Source organism: Octodon degus, unplaced genomic scaffold (genome assembly GCF_000260255.1).
Source record: "Octodon degus isolate 3935 unplaced genomic scaffold, OctDeg1.0 scaffold00081, whole genome shotgun sequence".
Lineage (NCBI taxonomy): Eukaryota > Metazoa > Chordata > Mammalia > Rodentia > Octodontidae > Octodon > Octodon degus.
The window spans coordinates 5345101-5373084 of record NW_004524657.1 but is presented as its reverse complement, the minus strand read 5'-3'; the positions used below and the strand labels follow the sequence as shown (position 1 = coordinate 5373084).

At 37.4% G+C, this 27984-nt stretch overlaps 2 protein-coding genes and 1 non-coding gene across 3 annotated transcripts in view; all 3 read left to right on the top strand.

Annotated features, from left to right (window-relative positions):
• Dcbld2 (discoidin, CUB and LCCL domain containing 2) overlaps positions 1 to 27984 on the top strand; it is a 136328-nt gene that overhangs the window by 80962 nt on the left and 27382 nt on the right. The window contains exons 3-9 of the mRNA XM_004636577.2: positions 2612 to 2749; positions 19925 to 19976; positions 21935 to 22007; positions 22314 to 22447; positions 24392 to 24432; positions 25555 to 25770; positions 26762 to 26886. Of these exons, the coding sequence (XP_004636634.1) occupies positions 2612 to 2749; positions 19925 to 19976; positions 21935 to 22007; positions 22314 to 22447; positions 24392 to 24432; positions 25555 to 25770; positions 26762 to 26886 (779 nt within the window). The remainder of the gene's footprint in view (positions 1 to 2611; positions 2750 to 19924; positions 19977 to 21934; positions 22008 to 22313; positions 22448 to 24391; positions 24433 to 25554; positions 25771 to 26761; positions 26887 to 27984) is intronic.
• Positions 6507 to 6662, top strand: LOC111818172. The gene has a single exon (XR_002822228.1). It is a non-coding gene; the product is annotated as a U1 spliceosomal RNA (small nuclear RNA).
• Positions 8966 to 10479, top strand: LOC101564345 (plasminogen activator inhibitor 1 RNA-binding protein-like). The gene is given in 1 exon segment (XM_012515875.2): positions 8966 to 10479. A coding segment is annotated over 1 exon segment (1179 nt). The 3' UTR covers positions 10145 to 10479.

Here is a 27984-nt window from a genome sequence, read left to right as displayed (position 1 = left end):
TGTGGCCAGCTCAGCCCACCAGGGGGCGGGGCTGGCTGGCATGTGGTGCTGGGGGATTGAACCGCAGTCCCTGTGCTTTGCTAAGCTTGTTCTTAATAGGTGCTTTAGACCACTGAGCCATCTCACCAGCCCCCTGTAATAGACTTTAAAAAGGTTTTCACCTATGACAGCATCTAATTCTGTGACCTGTTTTATCTTGCAGAAAACAGTGACAGTGAATTGGTTAATATATGATGAATCCTCACAATACAAATTGTTTCAGTGTCTGTTTCCTATATAAGCTTTGTTAATATATAATTTACATACCATAAAATTCACACATCTTTAATATGTGTAGTTTGATGCGTTCATATAAATACGTACAGCTGTACAAACATAAAATCCAGGTATAGAAGTTTTATGCAATGTCAGAAATTTCCATCCCACAACAGTGACACGGACTAGGTGGCTTAAACAACAAACATTTATTTCTCGTATTTATATAAGCTGGAAGACTGAGGCCAGGCCCTCTTCCTGGTTTGTACTCATTTGGAATAAATTCTCTTCTTTATCTCCAGATCAGATATAGAGATGTCTCTTCTTTACCTGTTCCTCGAGGCAGGTCAGGCATCCACTAACCTGCTCCCATCTTTCCTTTATTGACCTTTTCCACAGTGTCATGCAAATAGCTTCTTTTACTTAGCATGATATCTTTCAGGTTCATCAATGTTATTGTACGTTTGAGTTTTCCTTTGCGTTGTCTATCAGTTCTTTGTATGGGTATACACTACCGCATTTTATTTATCCATTAGCTATTAAGTAAATCAGATTGTTTCAGTTTAAATCACATATGAATAGTACTGCTATGACCACTTGCATTGTTTTTCTACAGAGATGTTTTCTTTCCTCTTGGATAAATAACTAGAAGTGAGGGGTCGGGGAGATGGCTCAGTGGGATAAACACTTCCCTGGCAAGCACAAGAGCCTGAGTTCAATCCCCGGTTCCACCAAAAAAAAAAAAAAAAAAAAACTCAAAAAGCAAAAAACTAGAAGTGAATTTCTGGGCTGTATATGTTTATTTTTAGTGTCTATTTTTTTATTATTATTTTTGTTTTGTATTTTAGGGAAGGGTCTGCAGGGTGATCAGGGTCTCACTACTAGATCAGACTCGTACTAATCTGCCTGTCTATAGCCTCTGAAGAGCTGAGATTACAGGCGTGCACTACCACGTCCAGTCTCAATTGCTGTCTCAGCGTGCCCCGGGGTTGGGGCCAGCAAGGCAGGCCCAGAGATTGAACCCCGGGCCCCTGAGCCTGCTTGCAGACGCTTTAATCCACTGAGCTACTTGACTGGTCTCTGTTTATTCTTTTTAGCAACTGCCAAACTCTGAAAAAATTTATCAATTTTTATTAGTATAAGTTTATGATTCATAATGAATGTATGCATCATGGGATACTAGTACGTATACATATCGAATCTTGTTTTAATTGTCCTTTCCTCCCTCTGTATCCTTCCAGCTCTAGATCTTCTTTCTGTCTCCATAAAGCCTATCCGTTCTATAGTCCTACTATAGTATTAGTGTCTATGAGGAAGTGTAGTGTACAAAAGTTCTAATGTCTCCAAAACCTCATCTGTGCTTGATTTTTTTTGTCCTTTTTTTTTTTCTTCAGTACCAGGGATTGAGCTCAGGACCTTGTGCTTCCCAGACAGGCACTTACTCTACTAGTCTGTCTCCCTGGCCCTATTGTCAGTTTTTAGGGGTTTTTTTTTTTTTTTTTTTTTTTTTTTTGGTGTTTTTTTTTTACTATACCCATTTTATGAGTATATTTTGGTATCTCATTATAGTTTTAATATCCTTTTCCCTGATGATTATGGTATCTCTGAAAGTCTGCATTACTCTTAAGTAATATCACCATATTTTAAGGCAGTTTTTGGAACTTTTTGGTCAGAATTTCTTAGACAAATTACTGGTCACATAAGGAATTCCATTTTATAATTTATCAATGGCTACTGGCTTAGTTTTTCTTTTTGCTTTTTATCTTAGTGTAGTTAGATCTGTACTGAGAACATGTTATTTTTATGTACGTGTTAGACCTTGAAAGATGGTAGAAGTTAGGCAGGCACTAGGTATATTTATCGGAAGTTCAAAGAAGAGGCTGCGGATGGAAGTTTGAGTTGTTAGATTGTAGTTACAGCTATAAGAATAAGTGTGATCACCAAACAAGATTTAACAGAAGTCTGACAATTCTCAGAGGAAGAATTGAGTAGGTCCAAAAAAAGTTTCAGGAATGCCCTAAGGCCAAAAGATCAGGAACTTTTGAAAGAAGCATATAAGCATGTTATGGTTTACCTTCCTGCATGAAATGCTTCAATTAAAAAAAAAAAGTCTTCAGTGTTGTTTTAAAGAATATATGTTTTGCTAAGAATTGAATTTTCTTAACATCAGTGACAGTTGTACTTTTTTCTTTTTAATTATTTGGGGAATTATTAATTTTTTTCTAGAGTGGTATAGTTTTTAATTATGAGACATCCTCATTTTTTACTAATTTAATATCCAATTCATTCTATTCTGATCTGCTACATATATTGCAAATATTATTTATTGACTTCATGTACCTTTTTTTATTTCTAGGTAAATACTGTGGTCTGGGGCTACAAGTGAACCACTCAGTTGAATCAGAAAACAATGAAATTACAGTGCTCTTCATGAGTGGAATCCATAATTCTGGACGAGGATTTTTGGCTGCATACTCAGTTATAAGTAAACAAGGTAATTTTCATCTTACAAAGTGGCTTCTGCATTTTGAAGTTTTTCACAAAGCACTGAGGAGGCCGAGGCAGGAAGATCACTACAAGTCTGAGCTGTGTAGTGAGATTCTGTACCAAATAAATAAATAAAGCTTAAAAAAAAAATTCTTTCTAGGTACTTGTTATCTGGAGTTAGAAAGTTAGAGTACAAAAACAAAAGAGTTAATAAGGCACATATAAATCTAATGATTATATCAGTTTCAGAGTCCCATAAGTAAGCATATTCAGTTTTATATGAAGCCCATATGCATCTTCTTAGTAGAAGAAATACTCACTTTTCACTTTTATATGACTGGAATAAGCTATAAAGTGTTAAAAATTTGTGAATTATTAAGAGGTACAGTATCAACTTAAGGTTTATTGTCCAGTTTACCATTTTCATAGTCTGTTTTAAGGACCATATTTCCATGCTTTTTAAATAGGCCCTTATACCACCAGAAACACCCTGGTAACAGCTGAGGTGGTACAAAATAAACAGGACATGTTTCTGAATTGTTAATGTTTAGAATCTGGAGGGGGGGCAGGGATTAGAATAGAGTGTGATAAAATGCAAAATCCGCATGAAACTTGTCGCAGTTGCTGTGACCAAAATTCATTCCCTTCTGCTATTTGGAGTACTGTGATGAGACAGTGTTGCTACTACAAGGATGTATCGAAGCAGCCATTTAAATTAGGAATCAATGATTGTTTTTGTATTCAACAATAAATTAAGTGGATCATTTAAAATTTGAAATTAACATGTAGTGCATTTTGTGTAAATGAGAACATTATCAAGACTCTTGGGTATGAAAATATGGAGCACTAGGAATGACAAAATGAAGCATGCTGTTCCCTTCAGTGGTAGCACGTTTGAAAAACCAGGGTGTCTCATGAAAACATTGAGAACATAGTGCCTCGGGGAGAGGAATTTTCTACATGGCGAGCAGTTTGCTTTCCTTTGCTTTATAAACTATGGAGCAAAGTGTAAAGAGTACCAACATCTTTTAGAGAAAATGAAAAAGGGCCATGTGGGATGTCCCAGCACCCAGAAGCTGAGGCAGGAGGATCACTGTAGGCTTAAAGGCAGCATAATGAGTTTAAGGCTAGCTGAACTATATAGCAAGACCCTGTCTCAAGATATAAAACAAACCAAGAAACAAATAGAAGATAAAAAATTTCATTTGGATGGAATAACGGAAAGACGGAATAATATTTTTGACAGAGCTGGAGAAACTAAGAGATCATATTGTGTCATAATCAGGTGGCCCTGGGATTAAAAGCTGACTCTACATACTAGCCTAATGACTTGGTGCAAATCATTTCACCTCCACAGGTCACATGTACGAATGGATTAGTTGTGGGGACTAAATCTTGTAGTATCGGTAGGTATACTGGGTAAATAGTGGTACTTACCCCTCATCCACTGCAAACACTTGTAGTGACCCTGCCCCACAAATATCATTAAAAGGGTAATATAGAGAACACATAAGGATATGATAGCAGATTATCATTTCAGTTTTGCTCTTTGAAAACCTTGAATTGATAGAAGAGAGGATAAAAAATAACCTGTTTTGTTTCTTAACTCTCAAGTTTCATGGTCTTAATATCAAGTTAAATATTTAGTTTGATTAGTATTTTCTCCTTGTTGTTTATCATATTAAAGACTACTGGAAAACAAATATTCTCTCTTATTTTTAAAAATGCTTCTTACATTAGATACTTAAATTGTGGAGCTTTTTGGCCCACAGAAATTTAATGTCCTGCATTAAGATTTCTTAAAGAAATGGTAGTAATCTCAGATAACAGAATCAGTATGCTGTAGATGTATTAGTCTCCATCCAATTTCAGATGATTCTTAGCTTCCAAAATTCATTCTACTTTAATTAAAGGAACATCTGGATGGTAAGATTTTCCAAAGTGATGATCATCTTGTGAAATCCTCTTTCACAGCTGTCTCCTGAAGTCTTCCCCCCCCCCCATGGCTTATCCTATCAATCAAGCATTTATTTCATTTGAACTGAAGTGTAACTGTATGCAAGAGAACCTTAGTTGAGCTACTCGTTACTTCTTGCATGGCCTTTCATTAACTATTCCTTATAATGATTTGTGCATTTGAAGCCTGGTTGGCCTTGGTTGAGATCCTCATTTTATTTCCATCCAGGAAATTTAACTGCTAAATGTGCTTTCAGGGAACATTATTACTATGTGTTCCTAGCTTAGCATCTGGTTGAAGGTTTAGAGTGTTTGGGAATAAAAGTGTAAATCTTTTTGCTTCAACAGCTACTTTATTTGTTACATACTCCGACAAAGACTTTCTATTGTTTTTATGCTGTTGCTAGAGTGGTGATTTCATCCCAGATAGACAAATCTTCATTATATTATACAGGACCTCATTGCAAAATTATATGCCCTTCGAAGCCTTTTTTCCTGCTCTATTGGTTTTGGGGAAACAGCAATAATTAAGACAGATACAACCAACCTTTCATGGAGCTAATAGTACAAGAATGGAGAAAGACATTTAAACAAGTGGCTCTTCATTTGTGGTTAAGATTGGAGGCCAGAGAGGTGCAGGGAGAGAGGACTGATGAACAGCACTGTCCTGAGTATATCACGTTTAACCTCAGAACTGAAGGACTAATTAGAGATGTATAACAATCTCCATAACACTTTAGGGAAGTAACCAGTAAGGGCAAAGGCCTGCTGGTGGAAAGGATCTTTGCGAAAATAAAGGGAAAAGCCATTGTAGCCAGAGTGGAGTGGAGTCCATAGGTAAATGAGTGGTAAATGAGTAGATCTCCATATTGGAAGCCTTACAAATGACATAGGGTAGAACTTTTTCTTAAGAGTGCTTAGAAGTTGGTGCATCTTTTTCCATAACATGAGATTTACATTGTTGTTTGTTTAAAGCCTTTTCTTTACTCTGAAGTGTAGCCCAAAAGAAGTAAGAGCAAATGCAGGAAGGCCTTGTAAGCTGCTATTAGCAGAGACCAGATGATCAAATTAAGGTCTTCTCAACTATGCAGCAGAATTATGTAGGTTTCCAAAGACATTACAACCAGGAAGCATTTCAGAGGATTAGGATCACCCTGCTATGATTTAGATTGTAGTTAGAGACTTTGCACATAAGGATAAGGCTCAGAAGCACCCTAACACCCAGCCCTATCTCGGACAGTATGCTGCTCCTCTAGTGACTTTTTTTGATTGTTTCCAGTTTCTACAAAACTTTGGCTTACCCCAGGTTATTTTAATTATCTTTAAGAAGTAGTTTCCAGAATTTTTCTTTACCAGTTTTGGAAAGAAATCACAGCTATGAGTGAAAGGAAAAAATTCCACTTTCCCATGTAGAGCAAACAAAGAGATACAACTGTGAAGCAGTACTTCTAGCAAATTATGAGAGGATTAGTATTTCTATTTTAGATAGGTGTAAACCCACCCAATCCCAACTAGACTTTGAGCAACTGAAGATGTCTATCTATGGACCTTTGAGGTGCCCTGGAAATTCTTTGCAGAACTGGGGATTGAACTCAGGCCCTTGCGCTTGCCAGGCAAGCACTTATTCTACTAAGCTATCTCCCTAACCCTGCCCTGGACATTCTTAATAACACTTGTTACAAGATATGTAGCGAGAAACCCCCAAGTCACTGCCGGTCTAATTGAAAGTGGCAGAGCTGATAACAAAGAAATCCAAACTTGGTAACTCAGGTCTTACTATCTAGTTTAATGACAAATGCTGCTGACAAATACTTACTTGGCAAGGGAGATACCATGATCATGAAGGTGGTTTTCCCAGGACGAGGCTTATCCATTGCACTTCGGATGTGATGACACCTGGGATTTCCCCAAATGCGGGAAACTCGACTGCATAATTTGTGGTAGTGGGGGACTGCATTCCCGCTTTCAGCTGTGATATGGTTTAATATGAGTTTCGGGGTACCTTGATTTGGTAGTTTTGTTTTTTCCAATTTGATTGTGTTCTAAGCCTGGTGTGTGGAATTCAAGAGGAAACTATACCTGGTATGTTTAGGATCGAGTAAAACACAACCATTGCCCAACTCTTTGTAGTTCGAATGATATCATAGTTACCTCATGAGTCCTCAACAACCATCTTCAGAACCTGTATTCTAATAAGATTGAAAACAGAAGAAATGGAGAGGTTTCTGGATACGTAAGAGTTACCAAAGCTGGCCCTAGAAATTTTAAAAATTCTGAATAAATTAATTACCATCAATGAAACTGAAGATGTAATTTAAAACTTACTAATAAAGGAAATCCCACGTTCTCACAGATTCAAGACTCAATTCTACAAGAAATGTAGAGAAGGCCTAATGCCAGTCCTTCTCAAATACTTTATGGACATTGAAAGAGAAGCAGTACTCCCAAACTGATTCCTGGAGGCAGGAATTAGCTGATAGCAAACCAGAGAATGAATCAACCAGAAAAGGGAAGTACAGGCCTATCTGCCTCATGAAGACTGGACACAAATATCTTCAATAAGATACTGTCAAACAGAATGCGGCAAATCACCAAGATTGTACACCATGACTAAGCAGGATCTATCCTGGGGGTGTAGGGATGCTTCAACATATGCCAAAGAATGGAAGTAATAGAGTGGGTGTAGTGGTACCTTCTTGGAATCCCAGCACTTGGGAAGTGGAGGCAGAGGGTTGCAGAGAGTTTCAGGGCAGCCTGGCTTACACAGTGAGTTCAAGGGCAGCCTGAACTGCACAGTGAGACCCCGTCTCAAAAACTAAAATAATAATTCAAAAAATTATTAAATATAACATACATTTATTAGCAGAGCCAAGAACAAAAACCAAATGACTAACACAATACATGCAGAGAGAGCATTTGACAAAGTCCCAAACCCATTCATGATAAAAACCTCACAGAATATTGGAATAGATGGTGTGTATTTCAATCTGATAGAAGTCATCAATGAGAGCCTGTGATGGCAGATGCAACAAGAGACCCTGACAGGGGCTGAGGATGGGAACAAGCAAGTTTTATTCCCCCACAGTGTACAGTATTCTACAATAGCCAACTGAGGAGTGTTGACCTCAGCTGGGCTTTGTAGCGGGTTTGCACACATTTGCAAGCAACCATGATAACCACATTGCTTCATTTTAAAGTTTACAAAAAGCCACAAGATTAACATTAGCCAGGGTTATGCCTTTTTAATTCAATGGTAATTTGCTTTGTTGCTGCCTTCTGAGATCTTTATATCTATCTATCTATTAAGAAAATACAAAGCAATAGTAAACAACACTAGAGATGATATAGAATTTCACTAAACAAAATGATAGAAATTCAGCAATTATACTGCATATTGTTGTGCTCAAATTAATTGTTTAGAATCCCAGATACAAGCCTGTAAGATTGGTCAACACATTATAAAATATTAATCACGACACAGAAAAAATTAAGCATTAACTTAACCTTTTGATGGAGCAGCAAATGTCAGCAGGAGAATTACCAAGCTATCCTGTGTATATGCACAAATCTTTCACTTTCCTTCCTTTCATTCTTTTCTCCATTCCTTCCTGTTGAACAGATTCTTTCCTTTCACAGCACCTATTGTATAGTTCAGATTTTCTTTATTCTTTCAATTTCTTATACTAGAAAGACAATCTGATGTTTGTATATCTAATTTATTTCATTTAAGAAAATGTTCTCTAGTTACATCCATTTACTTATGAAAGCCTCCAGTCAATATTTTTTTATAACTGAGCAATACTTCATTGTGTAAAAAATATTGTATTTTTTTTTATCCATTCCTCAGTTGAGCATTTGGGTTGTTTCCAAGATTTAGATATGACAAATTGCACTGTAATAAACATGGGTGCTTGTGTAAAAAAAAAAAAAAATGCTGCTGACATTCTCATTTTAAAGAGAAAATTTAAAAGTACCATTTAAGGTTGGTCTTGGAAAATGAAATGAATATTATAGATGTGTGGTCTATGCTTATTTTCCATCATCTCTTCAATAATGGGTAGTTTCTAGGAAGAGCTCAACACTGCTAGAATTCTGGTGTTTTGGGTTTTTTTAAGTTATTTTAGTCATAGAATGATGAACTGAGTAGACTACTACATTTGTATTAAAAACAGCAAGTCCTGATCTTGTGGGAAGAGCTGAAGCAGGCGCTCTTGGCTCGGCGCGGCCCGCTGCAATCTGTGGAGGAACGCGCCGCCGAGCCACCGTCATGCCTGGGCCCCTACAGGAAGGCTTCGGCTGCGTGGTCACCAACCGATTCGACCAGTTATTTGACGACGAATCGGACCCCTTCGAGGTGCTGAAGGCAGCGGAGAACAAGAAAAAAGAAGCCGGCGGGGGCGGCGTTGGGGGCCCCGGAGCCAAGAGCGCGGCTCAGGCCGCGGCTCAGACCAACTCCACCGCGGCGGGCAAACAGCTGCGCAAGGAGTCCCAGAAGGACCGTAAGAACCCGCTGCCGCCCAACGTCGGCGTGGCGGACAAGAAAGAGGAGGCGCAGCCGCCCGTGGCGCTGAAGAAAGAAGGAATAAGACGTGTTGGAAGAAGACCTGATCAACAACTTCAGGGGGAAGGGAAAATAATTGATAGGAGACCAGAACGGCGACCACCTCGTGAAAGAAGATTTGAAAAACCACTTGAAGAAAAGGGTGAAGGAGGAGAATTTTCAGTTGATAGACCTATTATTGACCGGCCTATTCGAGGACGTGGTGGCCTTGGAAGAGGGCGAGGTGGCCGTGGCCGTGGCATGAGCAGAGGAGATGGATTTGATGCTCGTGGCAAGCGTGAATTTGATAGGCATAGCGGAAGCGATAGATCTTCTTTTTCACATTACAGTGGCCTGAAGCATGAGGACAAATGAGGAGGTAGCGGATCTCACAACTGGGGAACTGTCAAAGACGAATTAACTGATTTGGATCAATCAAATGTGACTGAGGAAACACCTGAAGGTGAAGAGCGCCCTGTGGCAGACACTGAAAATAAAGAGAACGAAGTTGAGGAGGTTAAGGAAGAGGGTCCAAAAGAGATGACTTTGGATGAGTGGAAGGCGATTCAAAACAAAGACCGGGCGAAAGTAGAATTTAATATTCGGAAACCAAACGAAGGTGCTGATGGACAGTGGAAGAAGGGATTCGTTCTTCATAAATCAAAGAGTGAAGAGGCTCACGCTGAAGACTCCGTGATGGACCATCACTTCCGGAAGCCTGCAAATGATATCACGTCTCAGCTGGAGATCAATTTTGGAGACCTCGGCCGCCCCGGACGGGGTGGCAGGGGAGGGCGAGGTGGACGTGGGCGCGGGGGGCGTCCAAACCGTGGCAGCAGGACTGACAAGTCGAGTGCTTCTGCCCCGGATGTGGACGACCCGGAGGCCTTCAGAGCTCTGGCCTAACTGGACGCCTGGAGACACCCGGTTCCTCGGCGGACCCTCTGTTCAAAGCTTTGTGCATGCTTAAGGATCCCAAACAACTAAGAAATTTAAAAAGGAAAAAAAAAAAAGACTGTCATTCATACCATTCACACCTAAAGACTGAATTTTATCTGTTTTGAAAATGAACTTCTCTCGCTACACAGAAGTTAACAAATATGGTAGTCAGTTTTGTATTTAGAAATGTATTGGTAGCAGGGATGTTTTCATAATTTTCAGAGATTATGCATTCTTCATGAATACTTTTGTATTGCTGCTTGCATATATGCATTTCCAAACTTGAAATATAGGTGTGAACAGTGTGAAAAAAAAAAAAAAAAAAAACAGCAAGTCCTTCAAAGTGGAATTTGTGCTTAGCATAACTGGTATGCTGGGATTATGTGTGTTTTATAGGCAGCATTGGAAAGTGATATCCCAGTACTGTTTTTTTAGTACGTGAAATTATCACTTAAAAGGTAATGTTAAACCTCATTTTTTTCAGATCAGGATTTTGTGTTCGTTGATTTTTGTGGGAGCAAGTAGAAAATAGTTCATAATTTCCTGTGAAACAAAATGACCCAGTGTAGGTATGTTCTTCATAAACAGTTGCTCACTTGTTGGTTGCTGCTTTATAGAATCTGATAATGATGTGCCTAAAACTTGTCAATAGCTGAGTCTGGAAAATACTTCTATTTGACAAGGTTATTGTTTTTTTTGTTTGGTTTTTTTTTTTTTTTTTTGGTTTGGTTTTGTTTTTGTGGAACCGGGGATTGAACTCAGACCCTTGTGCTGGCCAAGGAAGCACTTATTCTACTGTGCCATCTCCCTGGCCCCGACAAGGTTATTGTTACTATATGATAGATTATTTTTAGAATAAACCGGTGCTATTAAGTTTTGTGATTGCTACATTTTTAACCATTTTTTTCTTCTGTATTTAGGGCAGGGTCTACAAGGTCTCACTACTAGATTGGACTTGTAGTGATTCTCCTGTTTTCAGCCTCCCAAGTGCTGGGATTACAGGCATGTGCCACCATGCCCAGTCTCCATTTTTAACCATTTTATTTGAAAATATTTTCCATTTCTTCCATCAAAGCACATAAACTTGTAAGTGAAACATGGTAGAATAGAAAACTTTCTAATAGTGTTCGAATTTCTATAAGTTATTTTTCTATGAGAAATGTTTTTGCTTTTGAAAATAGACTGAGAATTCCTTAGATTTGTTGCATTAGCTCTATAGTAACTTTATAGAACCTCTGTTTCAAATACTACTCTATCCAGGTTTCTGTTTGTAATTTTTCTGTTACATCATATAGTTATATCATTGTATGTAGAAAACATTTTAGAACCCTAAAACTATTAAACTGATTTTAGCAAGGTCTTAATAAAGTTTTAATTTGCATTATTATCCTTATGTATGTTGATTTATAGACAAGTGGATAATGAATATACATGGTGCTTTGCATATGTAATAATATATACTGAAAATAACTACATTTTAGTGTTAATATATAGGATAAATATGTTAGCAAAATATTACCAGTGTTTAGAGAAAGAGAAATTTTAAAAGATTCATGTGTTAAAATAATGTTAATCAAAAGAATCAATTCACCTTACGAAAGTTTATAAACTGACATATGAACAATCAGAAATATACTGTAATGAGTTTTCTTTCTGTGTGCCTGCGTATTTAGTACATTAAGAATTCTGTGAAGGGAACACATATGTGTTTGTACTGTCTTGTACTATGCAGTGGCTATATCCTTCATTGTTGATGAATACTAATGTATTTATTAGTGTCCTAGGTATGGTATAGGTAAAAAAAAGTTGTAGCTTTACTCTGTCATGTATTTATTTCTTAATGTGTGGGAATTTATAGATTCAACTCAATTCTCTGTGTATTCCTTATGGCCTACCTAGTGCATGTTTTATTGCTTAGACAGCTGAGCCGTGCCCACATTATCTTTAAGAAGGCACTAAATATTTTTGTCTGAAATCTTTTTCTCTGTTACTATACTAGGAACGCTGTTTCTGTAGATAGTGTTCTAAGGTTTCTAACAAAAACAAGATATAATCACCACTCTATGTGAAGAGGAGAGCTAAGTACCTAGTATAGCATCTGGCACCTAGTAAATGTTAGTTGGTTCAGAATAGATTACCATATATATAACAAAATTGCAGTTTGTATGAACTTTGCCAGATATTTATCATGGGAATAGGAATTAGATCTAAGAGGATACAGTGATAATGTCCTTATGGAGAATCTAGTAATTTAGCAGCAAGATCAGCCTTATTCCACATTCTGTTGCATTTGAACGAAGATATCCACAATCCCACAAAGCAACAGTACTGCCAAGGTATGAATTATGAAAGCCAGAGTGCATATTTCTTCATAATTTGGGAAGTTGGCTAATTAAAGAATTTTCAGCAAATAAAGAAGCAGGATTTTTAGGTATACATTGTCTTTTTTTCCCAATGTTTTCTCATTTGTGATACAATATTATTTATAAGTAACCTTCATTTTTTATTGGAATAAATACACATACTCAGGCTTCCCTTCCTTTAGTATTAAATTGTTTTCAGTTAAGCAAAAATTGCACCCTTGAGCAAATTTAGCTGGTTTTAAACTGTGCTGAGTAGTTGGTGCCAAAATGTCTTCAATTTTTTAGTTCAATCAAAAACTGTAATAAGTATTGTTAATTTCCTATCCTCTAGTTTTGAAATTCTGTATTTCTTTTTAATTCTCTTTAAAAAAAAAAAAACACCTATTTTTTCCATAATTTTATTGAGAAACAAATAGCAGTGAGACAGTTTCAAACCAAATTGGTAGGACAGTTTCAATAATTAACACATTGCATACATTCTTCCTAGTGGTTAATTGCTGTACAAGATGTGGACATGATATCCTATTTACAAACACTATTAGAACAGATCCCTCTATTCATTAAGAGAATGCAACTATATATCTATCCTAACCATTTTGAATACACAGATACAAAATGGACATTCATCTGTATCCCCTTTTTTTGTTAAGATCTGTTATTTGAATATTATAGGTGTGTTAACTCAGCAAAATATTTTAAAAGAGTCCAGTAATCCATAATAGTATTGGGTCTTCTGCTTCAATGGCAATGTCAGAAATTGTTGACCTGAGTCCCCTGCAGCTCAACATAACAACATGGCTTTACTTCTTATACTTTGTTTTATACTTTTCTGCTGGATGGTTAAGACCAAGGTAAAGCAGGACCTTTGCAACAAGAGTTGTACCTTTTGGGTCTGATAAGGTCAGTGAAATGCCCTCAGGATTTATCCTGAGATCCTGTACCTCAGATTGTAGAACCTTTGTCAGTGTCAGCCATGTGGATGAGTCACGGCAATTGCTTGGCCAATGTGCTTTCTGTGAAAGCCTGAGAGAATGTTTTCTCTCCATGTGACTCTCCTTAGGCACACTCTATATCATTGATCACTTTCCTCTTTGGCCCCATAATCTCCTTGATCAGAAAATTTGGGACACTACTGAGTTACATGACGTAACAGTACAAGTTTTCATATGTCCTGAGTCTGACTTGACCTTAGGCATACTCTATATCATCGATCACTTTCCTCTTTGGCCCCATAATCTCCTTGATCAGAAAATTTGGGACACTACTAAGTTACATGATGTTACAGTACAAGTTCTCATATGTCCTGAGTCTTAATTGACCTTGGAAGGCTAGGGCCAAAATGTTGGCTTTCCTTGTGGCCCTCCTTTTTCTCTAATTTTGGTCTGCAAACTTAGGTTGTTAACCATCCAGAAGACAAGCTTATTACCATACAACCTAAGCTGTTAAGCTTAACCTCACTATCTGTCTGAATATCAAACATAAAAAAACTAGAGGAAAAGCAAAAAAAAATTGCAAAATTTTGTAGCCTGAGAAATAGCCAGTGCTGTCACTCAGAAATGTTCCTGAGAGTAACTAACAGATGTTAAGATTTTTTGATTGATTTGTTAACAGAAAATATTGATTTAGTATGGTATTATGGATGGATCAAAGTATTTTATGGAGCAGTTATAAAGCTTTCCAGCCTTTGCAATTATGTGTTGTATATTTTAAGTTGTACTTAAATTTTAAAACCTGAATCTATCAGTTATGACAGACAGTACCAATGCAGAGTTTAGAGTTGTCTCAGAGAAATATGTGATGTTGGTGTCTTCATTACAAAGCCGCTGAGATCTTTCATCCTGTTGTGGATGGCTTTCCTGCTTCTGTCCTTATGTTCTGTCATGCTCTTGACACAGTCGCTTCATACTACCTTCACATCCCTTCTCGGGCTCGCGTCCTCTTTATGGGGAGGGAACACGGAAGGACAGAAGCTCTTTTGCTGGGAATTACGGTTATGCTGCCTTTGTTTTTAGACTCTCCTGTCAAGGCACAGAGAACAGGTGGGTGCTCTTCCTTCTTTGAACTGTGCAAGAATAACTGAGACAGTGTATATGCATATGTCAGGATATAACTGCATCTTAGCAGTTCCACTGTTACTTTGCTAGTTCAGTGGAGTGCTCTTGCCATTCTCCCTGGTCCAGAGCACCCAAGTGACGTGTACCATTAGTCCCTTGCTGTTTTATGTAATAACATATATACTATAGTATTTTGGATGTGTTCAGTATTTGATGAAAATTACTAAAGGGAGAAAAAGCCAATGCAGAGGCTCTTTCTTAGTTAAGAATATTGTAAATGATGCACTTCTGTGCCTTTTGAACATTTCACCACCAAGTTCTGGTATTCTAGGATATGTTTAAATGGACTCCCCTGGTAATTGGTTGTTTTATCACTGCTTCTCATGATGTAAGCACTTACACATTCATCTTTTAAATTGCTCCAGAAATCTGACCATTCTTTCTGATTCCTCTCATGCTCAAATTCATAGGCATCTGCACTTTTGGGGATGTGTATGTTATAGTTTGTGTCTAGTTGTCCCCCCAAAGCTTCATGCAGTCATGGGCGGCTTTTGGAGTTTGCAGTTGATTATTGTAGGTGTGGATGCTGCACCTGCCCTGGGGCAAGTAATTTGGACTACAAGGTAAGGAGGGGAGATTGGCTAGTTAGCTTTCTGAGCTGCTGTTCCTCCTCCCTTTTTGGCTCTGTGGCTCCTTGCCACCACCATGAAAGGTTGCTCTCTGCAATGTGCCACTCTGTTTTGGAGCCAACTGGGTATGGCCTGGAAACTCCAGTAACTGTAAGCTAAGTAAACCTTTCCTTCCTTCATTTTGAGTGTCAGGTATTTTTCCCAGCAATGAGAGAAGAGTAAGTGAGACAGTATATATATATATATATATATATATATATATATATGTCAAGGTATAACTGCATCTCAACAGCTCCACTGTTATTTTTCTAGTTCAAGTTATCATCAGTTTTTACCTCAAGGATGATAATAAGTTCCATATTAATTTTTGTTTCTCTTTCCTTTCTTCAGTCTACTTTCAATTCAGTAGTAACTGTAATCTTTCTAAAATGAAGATCCCATCTTGCTTTGCCAAATGTCGTTACCTCCAAGACCCATAGGATTAGGCTTGGTTTCCAGTTTCTTGTTGGACTTCATCACTTACTGTCTGCTTCTTTTCCAAGCTGGCCTGAAACATAGCATGCATGCCTCCACAGGCCTTGGTGTTGTGCAGTGCTTATTTTCATATCCACATGGTATGTGGCTCACTCCATCATCTGTTTTATAGTTTTATTCATATATTAATCTTTCTAGGTGTACTTGACCAGATTACTTAAAATTGTCAGTCCTTAACGTTTCCTAACAATTGTATTTTTCTGAAATACTTAACACTTTCCAGCACTACATATTTTGCCTATTAATATTATCTATTTTCTCTTACCTGTACTGTAATTACTCACATGTTCATGGATTTTTTGTTTAGTTCTTTGTTTTATCTAAGATGCCTAGAGCAATACCTGATCATAATGCATGCTTATTACATATTCGTTGAATGAATAATTGAATGAACTTCCTTCCCCTTGTTGTATGGGGCTTTAAAAAAAAAATCCATCTATAGTAAAGGTAATGGTTATTTTTTCCATGATGGCATCTTTTTATTTAAAAAAATTATACCAGGTGTATTAAATAAATCATCATATGATTCTCAGTAAAGAGTTCACTTTTTTTTTTAATTCAGGGCTTTGCAATTATTAGCACAGTCAATTTTGTAATACTTTAATTGCTTCCAAAGAAGTTACATAATTAGTAACAGTTGTTTCTATTTCTCCCTCCCTAATTCTCTCCAGTCCTATGTCGACACTGGTTTACATTTTGTCCGTACAGTATGCTTACTTTGAATATTTCCTACTGGATTGTATGCTATGTGGCCTTTCATGATTAGCTTCTGTCATTGTGCATGTTTTTAAAATTCATCCACGTTATAGCACTTATCAGTACTTCATTCCTTTTTATGACCAAATAATACTCTGCTGTATGCATGCACATTTGTCTTTTTTTTTTTTTTTTGGCGGAACCGAGGGTTGAACTCAGACCCTTGCACTTGCCAGGGAAGCGCTTATTCTACTGAGCTATCTATCTCCCCGGCCCCTACATTTGTCTTTTTAATGTCACATCTTAAATACTCTGTATTCTAAGCCCTTACCAAATACACAATATGTGGATTGTCTTTCTCGTCTTGTTTCTTTGAGGCAGAAAAATTCCTGATTTTGATGAATGTGAGTTTATTTTTATTTGGTTGCTTGTGCTTTTCTCCTCATATGTAAAAATCCATTACATAATCGAAGGTCAAGATCTCATCAGTTGACCTTGCTCTCAAGTCCCAGTGGGCTTGAACAGCGGCTTTAGGGTACAAAAAGAATTCCAAATCATTTTGAAAGTGATTCTTCTGAAAGGCTTTAGTTTCAGCTCTTACCTTTAGACTCTTTAAGTTAATTTTTTGTCTGTGACATATGATGGATGACCCATTTCATTCTTTGCAGTTGGACAGTAGGTTGACCCCACATTATTGCTGTGCTTCACATGCACCTCCAACTCCCTACCCATCTGAAATGCTTGGATCCCCTTAGCAGAATTTGACTGTACATTTGAGGGTTTATTTCTAGATTCCAGAATGTTTGATTTCATTCCATTCATTATGATAATGTCTCACTCATTGCTATCTGAAGTTTCTGAAACAGATGGTTTCTTTTGAGCTGTATTTGTCTAGTCTGGATGTTCTTATTAGCTTGGAGTGCTACAGTAACAAAATTTTCTGGAAAACTGGGCTGTTTACTTAGGGAAAGTTTTCAAAAAAGACATGTAACATCTTATTCCCTGCTTAAAGTGTTGTTTTATTTGCCTTTGTGGAATTGTAAATGTCAAAGTCTTTTCTTATGGCCTCCTTCCCCTGCTTTCAGTCTTCTTGGCTTCCCTTGGACCAGTAATTTTGAATTCTTACTTGATTCCTAAGGTCATCTTTCAAGCCCAGTGGAATTTGAGAGCAAAATCAGTTAGTTCGACATTTTACTGTTCTGATCAAATACATCCATTGTTAACTAGCTTTCTGGCATGTGATCGGAAGGTAAAGCAGTCAATTGATTGTCATCTTGTGACTTAAATGCCACACTGGGCCACACAGACACCTTTTCATTTTAGAAGTTGAAAATTCTTTTGATACAGCAGGAAAGTGCAAAATTGGCTCTTTTTGGTACTGTGCAAAGAATGATAGGAATAGCTAGAATGCAAGTGATTCTACTTTTATGTCTACTTTTTCAGTCCGTGTACTAGGTAGACATGAACTCCTATCCAAGTTTGTATCCTCTTAAACTTCTGAAAAACAGATTTAGTTATGAAAATATCTGTGGGGTGTGTGTATATATCAGTGTATATATACATACAATTGCTCTCAAAATATCACTTTCCTATTAGTATAATTGTTATTATGCTTTACTTTTTTTAAAGATACATTTCAGTTGAAGCTGGGAACGGTGGCATACTCCTGTAATCCCAGCACTTGGAAAGCAGAGGTGGGAGGATTGCCATGAGTTCAAAACCAGCCTGAACTACATAGAAAGACCCTGTCTCTAAATAGTTAGATAGATAGATAGATAGATAGATAGATAGATGATAGATAGATAGATAGATAGATAGATAGATAGATAGATTTCAGTGAATAATAAATTAATTTCCTATAAGATAGATGGGAGGCCATTAATGTAACATATTTATATGTGTGGTACAACAGATGCTAGGTTCCATCCTCTTCTTCAGTGTATTGGCACCTTGGGTATGGTTCTGCAGCCAAGCATGTATATGTGAAATTCCATATTTTTGTCACTGCATTCAGGTCTTCCAGGTTTTCCTCCCTAAGTGTTAGTGAGTGAACTTTGCCAAATCTGTTATCAGAAACTTACATTTCCATTAGCATAATAATCAAAGCTAAGTGGTAGCTTCCTTTGCATGCTACAGTATGATTACTGCTCATACTACAAAGCTCACAAGACAGCGTTAGCCCTTCTTCAAGGACTAGGCATTATAAAAAAAATTGTTGCTAATAACTCTTTAACTCCATCAGTTCTAGATAGCATATTATACTCTGAGAACATAGAATAGTCATCTATTCATTGAAGCAAACAATGTAAGTACCTCCAATGTGCTAAATGGGGTTCGAAGTTGTGAAGGTCAGTGCAGCAATGGAGAGGACCTAAGATTCACCTGGGTGATGGGTAGCAAAACACCTTCCTGACCAATAGAGCATCTTGTTCTAGTGCATCCAAAGGAGGATTAGGGTGGCAAGATGAGAGTCCAAGAGCAAGGCAGGGCCAGATGCTTCAAGACCCCATAGGCTGCATTGAGGGTTTTGTTCTCTTCTGAAGAAGCCATTGAATTTTTTTAAATTCAAAGTTATATTTTATATGGATGAGGAACTAGGTCTGAATTGGAAGCTGACTACCTCTTATTCAGAAGTATTGATGACTAGATAGTAATAAATTTTAAAAGTTTTGTTTTCATTAGAACAGTACCTCACCAACTTAAGTATATTTAAGAATGAACTAGAAGAATTTATTTTAGAGGCCCTCTCCAGAGATTTTGAAAGTCTAGATGAGTTCAGCATCTTCAAGTTGTGAGAGGTGTTGGAATTTTGATTAGAAGTCAGAGGTGAAAAACTTACTTTTTTGTTTTTTGGGGGTTTTTTTGGTCATTGTTTCCTTGTGTATAAATAACGAAGAATTATTCTTAGTCATAATAATAACCATGAAATACTTTGGGAGTTTTATTACATAGAAACCCTTTGTAGGGTATACAGATTTTACGTGTATGTATATGCTCTTTCCTGGGGGCAATATAGTAGAAAACAGCATTGAGAAACTTAAGTATGGGGAGTAGTGTCTGGGACTCAGCTCCAGAGCTCAAGACCTATCAAATAAGAGAGAAATGATGACGAACACAAATTTGTAGGGCTAACAAGATAGCTCAGCGGACTAAGCACCTAAGGGACAGGGGTTCGATCCCTGACACCACACACTGGCCCCACCCCCAGGTACCCTGAACTGACCATGGTGACCTTGCCTGTAATCCCAGTGCTGGGGAGGCTGAAAACAGGAGGATCACTATGAATCCAAGCTGCTTAGTGAGACTCTATACTAAATACATAAATTAAAAACATATATATAGCATTTTCAGTACTGTTGAGATTTTTTAATTTATATTAATATATTTTGAGATTCTATAGTAGTTGCTGTTTTAACAAGAACAGTGAGCATGCACATCACTGAATTTGCTTTCTTAACTTGTTTTCTCCAGATCTAATCACTTGTTTGGACACTGCACCCAACTTTTTGGAGCCTGAGTTCAGGTATGGCCACATTTAGGGCTTAAATGTTTCTCTTAATCCACTTCTCATTGTTTCACACTGAAGTTAATGTGTAGTGTGTGACACATAATCATTGTTTTGGAACATAACTAAATTAGGGTTAATTTAAACCTAAGCATTTAGTTGCCATATTAAAATTCTGCTTTACTTGTAACATTTAGATCTTCTCCAAAGTGAAAGTATAGTTTTTAAATGCTTTAAAAGTAGAACCAGTTGCTCTTTAAAATCTAACAAAATTATTACTGTAAATAGAAAAGCTGTTTCTTTTTTTTCTTTTTCAAGGAAGAGGAGGGATGGTGGAAGTTATTACTGAATTCTTCATCATTCTTATCTAAGTGGCATGTCTCCTACTATTTCTCTCCTTTCTACCTTTGTCTCTTGCCTAGACTGAGATTACTGTTTAACTGAGCTCCCATATCTAATTTTTGCTGTTACTCATGCTCCTGGCAAGTAGTTTTTAAAAATTCAGACTGATTATTTCCCTCCTTGAAAGTGTGGAGAAGCTATTGTGATGAAAAGTAGATTCCTTAGCTTCATCACAGTCTTCCATGAGTAGGCTCTGGGCCATTTTTCCAATCTCATCCACATGTATTGTGATTTACACTGCTGTGAGCTCTTGCTTGGAACCACTGTACTCTGGTCCTGGCAAAATCATTCTCATTTTTCAAAACCCATTTCACTAGCCTCCTTTCAACTTGTTGCTGCTTACAAAGGACCTTAATTTGTCTTTAAGAATGGCTTCTCTGTCTGGAAAGAATACCTTTTTCTGCGTCAGGGAGTCTGGTTAACAAGAATAAATTAATCCTGGCATCAGCCTGTTTAGCAAGAGCAGCTGACCCTGGCGTCTGGCTTCCCTGGGCTCCTCCACCCCGTCACCACCACCCAAGCCCGCACTGCCGCCGTCTGTCTGCGGGCCTGCTGCACTAGCTGCCTGATGGTGTCTCAGCCACCCTCATGCTTCCATATACATCTTGACCCCTAGGAGCCAGAGTAATTGTATATAGTAGATAAAGAAAAGCACATGTCGTACTAGTCATGTACATATTTAGGCTGCCAAATTCCTTTAGTGGCCTCCATATTTTATGTAGAAGTAATCCCACACTCCTTTCCCACAAGACTTCTGTATGATCTAGTCCCATCTCTCCGGCCTTCCTTTTGCTTAGTGTACTCTGTCTGCAGGGTCCGTTCACACTCACAGACACTTGCCTACTGTCCTACCTCAAGGACATGTTTTATTGTGATTGATGTACATTTGTACCACTTGTTTCAGTGGCATCAGCTCAGTTACCAGATTTCTATTCCCTAACTGAGGCTATGTAGGGCCCTGTGTAAGAGAGGGTCTCTAAAGGGCATCCTCTGTGAATTGGGCACATCACTGTTCATTTGGTGGTACACATGACACAGGATTCTTGTGTGAATTACCTTGAAACACTTATGATGGTTGTGCAACACATCTAAGCTGTTCATGTTACTTTTATTGCATTACACTTTTGCCCATTACTTCAGAGTGCCTTTTTTTAATGACAGTATCAAGATCTAGAGATTTATGTATTGGTTTAATGGGTTTTTCTGCCACCAACATGTAAACTTACTCATGATAAGGGCCATATTTGTTTGGTTAACCTTTTTAAACTCAGTACCCAGCCCAGCCAGACACTCAGCAGACACTCAGGATAATACATAATAGACATTCCTATAAGTGTGGGGAATGTGATGAATAGATCTTATAATAGAAATATGTCTGCAATTCATTGTGAAGTAAAGTAATACATAGAAAGTGAGAATTTTGTAACTTCGTGACTTAAGAGATGTTGACTATTTGAAGTGATTCTTTTAGGGTGGTGACATGCAAAGTAGCTGAAAAATGTATGTGTGCTATGTTTTGCTCTTCTCCAGAAGGTGCAGCATTATATAAGCTTTTACTTATTTCCATTTCTCAGTAAGTACTGCCCACCTGGCTGTCTCCTTCCTTTTGCTGAGATATCTGGAACAATTCCTCATGGATATAGAGATGTAAGTTGGACATAGATTACATAGACTTACTTTATAAATTTGTGATGTAGTTATTCATAAAACCCTAGACTGTTTAGATCTGTGTTACATGTTTGTATCATTTTAGTTTTTTTAAGAGTCACTTCTTTTTCATAATAGCCAGTATTTTATTCTTTCTTTGCAAAAAAAAAGAAAAAAAAAGTTATGCTATCAGTATTCTAAGAACTTTCTAGATCAACTGATTGCTTGAGGGAGTAGAAGTGTTTTGATTATGCATGCATATCAAAAGAAAATTCAAACTAATATTTTCTTTTTCTCTTCCTAAAGTCCTCACCCTTATGTGTGGCTGGTATACATGCAGGAGTAGTATCCAATGTGTTGGGTGGCCAAATCAGTGTTGTAATTAGTAAAGGCATCCCATACTATGAAAGTTCATTGGCCAACAACGTCACATCTGTGGTGTAAGTACATATGCTGTCTGTAATAAGCATGCTTGAGGGAGGTGGGGCAGGAGATAAGGTCAACCTCAACCAAATCAATCTTAAAAAGTGTTTGTGAAGAAACATTTATGGAGTAAGCACTCTCATTTGTGTTCTCAGTATCTGTGACTTTTTAGAGGCATAGGCAGTCTTGTAATATTTTAGTTTGTACTACTTTAAAAAAATCATTTGGAAGGATGATTTTTTTTTTTAATTCATGTTCTAAGTCTTTGAAACATCTCAGCTGATAATCTAGAAATTCATTGACAAATCTTTACTTTATTGTAAAGATCAGGAGGGCTGTTGTGTACCTTTTAGCCCATGCAAATCAGGATGGATTGAGGATAATTTAAATTCTTTGAGAGTAAAATAAATTTTGACACAGAGGTAGTACTATGATTCTCTCTCTCTCATCCCAAGAGGATACTGAAGAATGCATTTTTATGCATTCTACAGTGTTCTCCTGTGGTATATATAGAACACAGACTAGGCATCAATTGCAGAAGTTGATATTCTATGGGAATGCAGCCTATTTTTATAAATCTGTCCTCTTTATGTGATCATAGTCAGCCTAATGAAGCCAGCATTTCCTTAAAGGTCCTAAGCCAGATTCATTCAGAAGACAGAAGCATAGTCCATGCCCAGGACAGGATGGAATGGGAGCTGGGTGTCTTTTTCTGTAAAGATACAGCCAGAAGATAGTTGAAGTTTTATGGACTACATGCACATGTCACTTACTGTTTGTTCACCAGTTTTTAACCATGTAAAAACTGTTCCTAGTCCATTGACATAAAAGATTAGGTCATACATGGGTGGATTGTCATCTCCCCATCCTTGCTGTAAAGTCAGCAGTCCAACTATCTTTTTCTTGTTTTCAGTTTTGGGGTATGTTTGCTTATTTTTGAGACTGGGTCTCACTATATAGTTCAAGTAGCCCTTCAACTCACTTTGTAGCCCAGGCTAGCCTTGAACTCCAGGCAGTCCTCCTACTTCAGCCTCCCAAGTACTTGGATTAATACTACCTACCATTCCTGACTTTGTATTTTTGTTTTTAGGGTTTTGTTTGTTTGTTTTGGCAGAACCAGGGATTGAACTCAGGCCCTTGTGCTTGGCAGGCTAGTGCTTATTCTACTGAGCCATCTCCCCCGCCCCTGGTTTAGGATTTTTTTTTTTTCCTTCTTATTTTTTTAGATAGAGTCTCTGTATGCTACCTTTCTTTTGGCTTCTTCTGCAGGACTTTATATACATCTTTTCATTCCTTTCTCCTGTGCTACCTTTGGAAAGAACTTTTTTGTGTAAATTCTTTCATACTGTGGAAACATGCAGATAGATTATATTCTCTTACCACATTTTATTAAATGCAGGAGTATAAACCAAGGACTATTCTTCCAGGGTGCCTGGAGACTTATGACCTGCCATCTAGTGAGCTTCCCACTTGTCTCACTCTTGCATTCATAGCAGTTCTCCATTCTGCCCCTGCCTTGGAAGTTTGGAAGTGATGCTGCATTCTGATTCTGAAACCCGTTTCAGAGATGGAGATACTGCAGCTCCTGAATGTAGTCTGTTAGTAGCCAGATCATCCTCTGTTTACTCTAAGAAATGAGCCTCCTTCCCTGAAAATAAATCTTGGTCTTACACTTTCACCAAAAGTTATTTCACAGAAAGGTTTTAGGAGTCAGTTTATTTTATGGAAAAGAAAATAAATTGTGTAGTAAAGGTTACATACACATACTAGGTTCTGTGAAACTCTGTACTAGGTTCCCGTAGAAAAAGTTGATGATTTCAGAGGTTGCTCTTTGTAGCAATGATGAAACTTTCTCTTTTGAAGAACAGTATCAGTGGTCTTATTTTTAACCACAGGTTTGCTAATGTGAGGAAGTTGTGTGTTATGTGAGCATCATAAAAAAATACCTTTTTCTTTTTCAGGGGACATTTATCTACAAGTCTTTTTACATTTAAGACAAGTGGTAAGCCTTTCATGGAATTTCTGACATTACAATTAGTATAATAGCTATTTTTTTCTAATACCAACTATTGGTCAGGCATTGTGTTAACTGTTGGATTTTTTGCACTTTCTTTTTTATTTTCCATAACACTGAGTCAAATATACAATGAATAAAGTGGTTCTTCTCTGTGTTGTAAGAGGAGGCTTCCTTGGAGAGGATGACTTTGGTATGATCAGGCATGTTGAGGGTGGCATGGCACGCCTAGGATGACATCTGAACTTCACATACAGCAGAAATTATTTATTGAACTGAGCTTTTTGTTTGCCAGGCATTGTTCTGGAGCTAGTGATGCACAACCCTCATAGAGAATGTTTCATGTAAACAAAAACCAGAAAGAGGTAAAGGAGGAGTTTGCCCATGTATCTGGCGGATATCTCAGAGAGCTGGAGATGCACCTCTATAAACTAACAGTTACTATTCACATTCATAGTCAGCCCTCTGTAACTGTGGCTTTCACATGTGCACATTGATAGTACTCAGGGGAAAAATGCATTGGTGCTGAACGTGGATGGACTTTCTTACCATTTTCTCTTCACAGTGCAGTGTAACTGTTTACAATGCATTAGGCCTTATAAGTGATCTACAGGCGATTGAGAGTAAGTGGTATCTCTGTTCACGAATAGTTTCATTTGCAAACAGTATGGTTTTCTTTCAGCCAGAAACATTTGGCAGAATTTTTGTTTGCAAATTCTGCAGCAGGTGACAAACAAGACTGTGGCCATCTTTCCCATTAGAACACAAATGTGGCCACCTTTTCCAAAATCATAGAACAAATTAAGTTCATGAACCAAGTTACTGCTGCATACAGCAGGAACATACAGAATTATGCTAATAATACACCATTTTATAGAAGCAACTTGAACATCTGTGGGATTTGGTATCTGCTTGGTGGTGGGATGTGGGGTCTTGGACCAAATCTCCTATGGATACTGAGGGGTGAATTTGTATTTGTACGTTTGTTGAGGATACACAGACACATGAACCCAGGAAGCACTTGTCTAGCTGTGTAATAGCTTGCAGAAAGTGAGTTTATATAGGTTTTGGATGTACATCTGGAAACCAGGTTTTTTTTTATTTTTTCAGGCTGTTATGGAACACTAGGAATGGAGTCTGGTGTGATTGCTGATGCTCAGATAACAGCATCGTCTGTGTTGGAGTGGACTGACCACACAGGGCAGAAGAACAGTTGGAGACCGGAAAAGGCCAGGCTGAAAAAACCAGGCCCTCCTTGGGCTGCTTTTGCCACTGATACAGATCAGTGGTTACAAATAGATCTGAATAAGGAAAAGAAGATTACAGGTTAAGAGATATAATTTTCTACACTGATTGGTAATACTGATTTTATTTGGAAAACTCATGACATCTAAGATTTTTATAGAAAATTAGGTCACTGAAATTTTAATTATATGTTTTAGGTTTTTTTCAGTGATGCAGCTAGTATAAGGATTATTTATTTATTTAGACAGGTTCTTGCTGTGTAGCTCATGCTGACCTTGAACTTCCAGTGATCCTCTTGCCTCAGTCTCCCAAGTACTAGGGCCTTACCTTTAGACATTGATTGATTGATTGATTGATTGATTGGTTTTTAAGTTTTGAGACAGTGTCTCATTGAATTGGTCAATTGCTCAGGGGAGGCCCTAATTTGCAATCCTCTTTCCTCAGCTTCCCTGAGTCATGGGGTTACAGGGGGTATCAGCATGCCTGGCTGTGTTTAGTTCTTAAAAACTTTACTTTTTCTTTGGATTAAAGTTATTTTAAGGAAAAATTTCAGTAAAGTGATACTCTGAAATCTAAAATAATCACCTCTGATAGTCCTTAACAGAAATTTATATTGGAAAAGAATCCATTTCGAGTGCTATAAATATCTAATGTTCTACATGTGGTAAGTGTATATTTGACTTAGAACTTAGTGAATGATCAGAATAATTGCTCAAGGTTGATTTAAATAATTTTGTTCAGGTTTTTTCTTTGGTACTGAAAAATGATACCAATCATCATTTTTATATCTGTTCACTCCCAAGAAGTCATTTTTACTCAGAATTTGATATATATAATCATGTGACCATTAGCTGCTAAAATAGAATAGTTCTTTTCTTAACACACATTCATAATTCTTCATATCTCTGTAAGAAAACAACCCAAAGATTTATTACCTACTATGATGAAATTGCACTTAGAAATAGAAATGAGCCATTGGCAAAAATACTTGCACAGTGTAGCCCAAGTGTTCATGCTTTGATGCTGAATGGCTGGGACTCGGATTCTGTGAACTAATAAAAGTGTTCTCCAGGCATTATCACCACTGGATCCACCATGGTAGAGCACAACTATTACGTATCTGCTTACACCATTCAGTACAGTGATGATGGGCAGAAATGGACTGCATACCGCGATCCTGGGACAGAGCACTATAAGGTAAAATGATTACTAAATGTTCATTTAAAAATGAACTTTTGCCGAAAGTCACAAATGTTCAGCTGTATGAAAGTGTAAACATTAATTTTGTCTTCCTCTGCCCTCTTGTGGTTATTTCAGATAGTGTTAAGTGTTATATCTGTTCTAATTGTGTAAACATAAGTACTTTACTGACTTTTGTCACTGCATTTTTAACTGAAATTTTTGGCCACTTCATTAATGAATACTAAAAAGAAACTTGCATTTTCTTGTCTTTTTAAACTTACTAATCCACCAAATGAGGGAAAGCACAATTGGTTCCTAGTTTCTGCTCTGTAAACAAGAGAGAAAAAAAGAAAAAAGACAAAAAAAGGTAAAGGACAAAGTGCTTTAAAAACTTGGAGGATCTTTTCCAGATCATCTTACCAGCTTTTAGAAAACTTCTGGCTTTCGTACCTGGAGTTTCTTTAACATCTAAGAAAATAATGAAATTTCATTTCACTTAGCAAAAGACTATGAAAATGTTGGGATGAGCCAGACAAGATACATTGTGGAAAACAGGCAGACATGGTTGTTGCCCAGGTGTTTACACCTTATACCTACAGAATTCTGCTGGGCTGCTGGCCTGGGATCTACCAACGGGGTTGTTAATCGGGGAGCCTCTGTCTCCTTGAAAAAGATGCCTTTCTGAAACTCTGCGCATAATTTTTCTATGAAATCTCCCACTAAGTTTAGTTTTGATTGTATGATACTTTCAGTTTGTATTGTATGTTTCATTTGGTTGTAAACTTTTTTTTTTTAAATCTTTTTTTCTTTAATGATCATACTTTTGGTGTGAGTCTGAACTCTACCTAACCTTAGGCCTTAGGGTTTTTTTTTTTTTCAAAGTTTTATTGATAAACAGATAGCAATGAGATAGTTTCAAATCAAATCGGAAGTACAGTTTCAACAAATAATACACTGCATATATTCTTCTTAGTGGTTAATTGCTGTACAAGAAGTGAACTTCTGATCCTATTTACAAACACCATTAGAACAAATCATTCAATTCATTAAGAGAATGCAACTATATATCTATCCTAACCACTTTGAATACACAGATACAAAATGGACATTCAT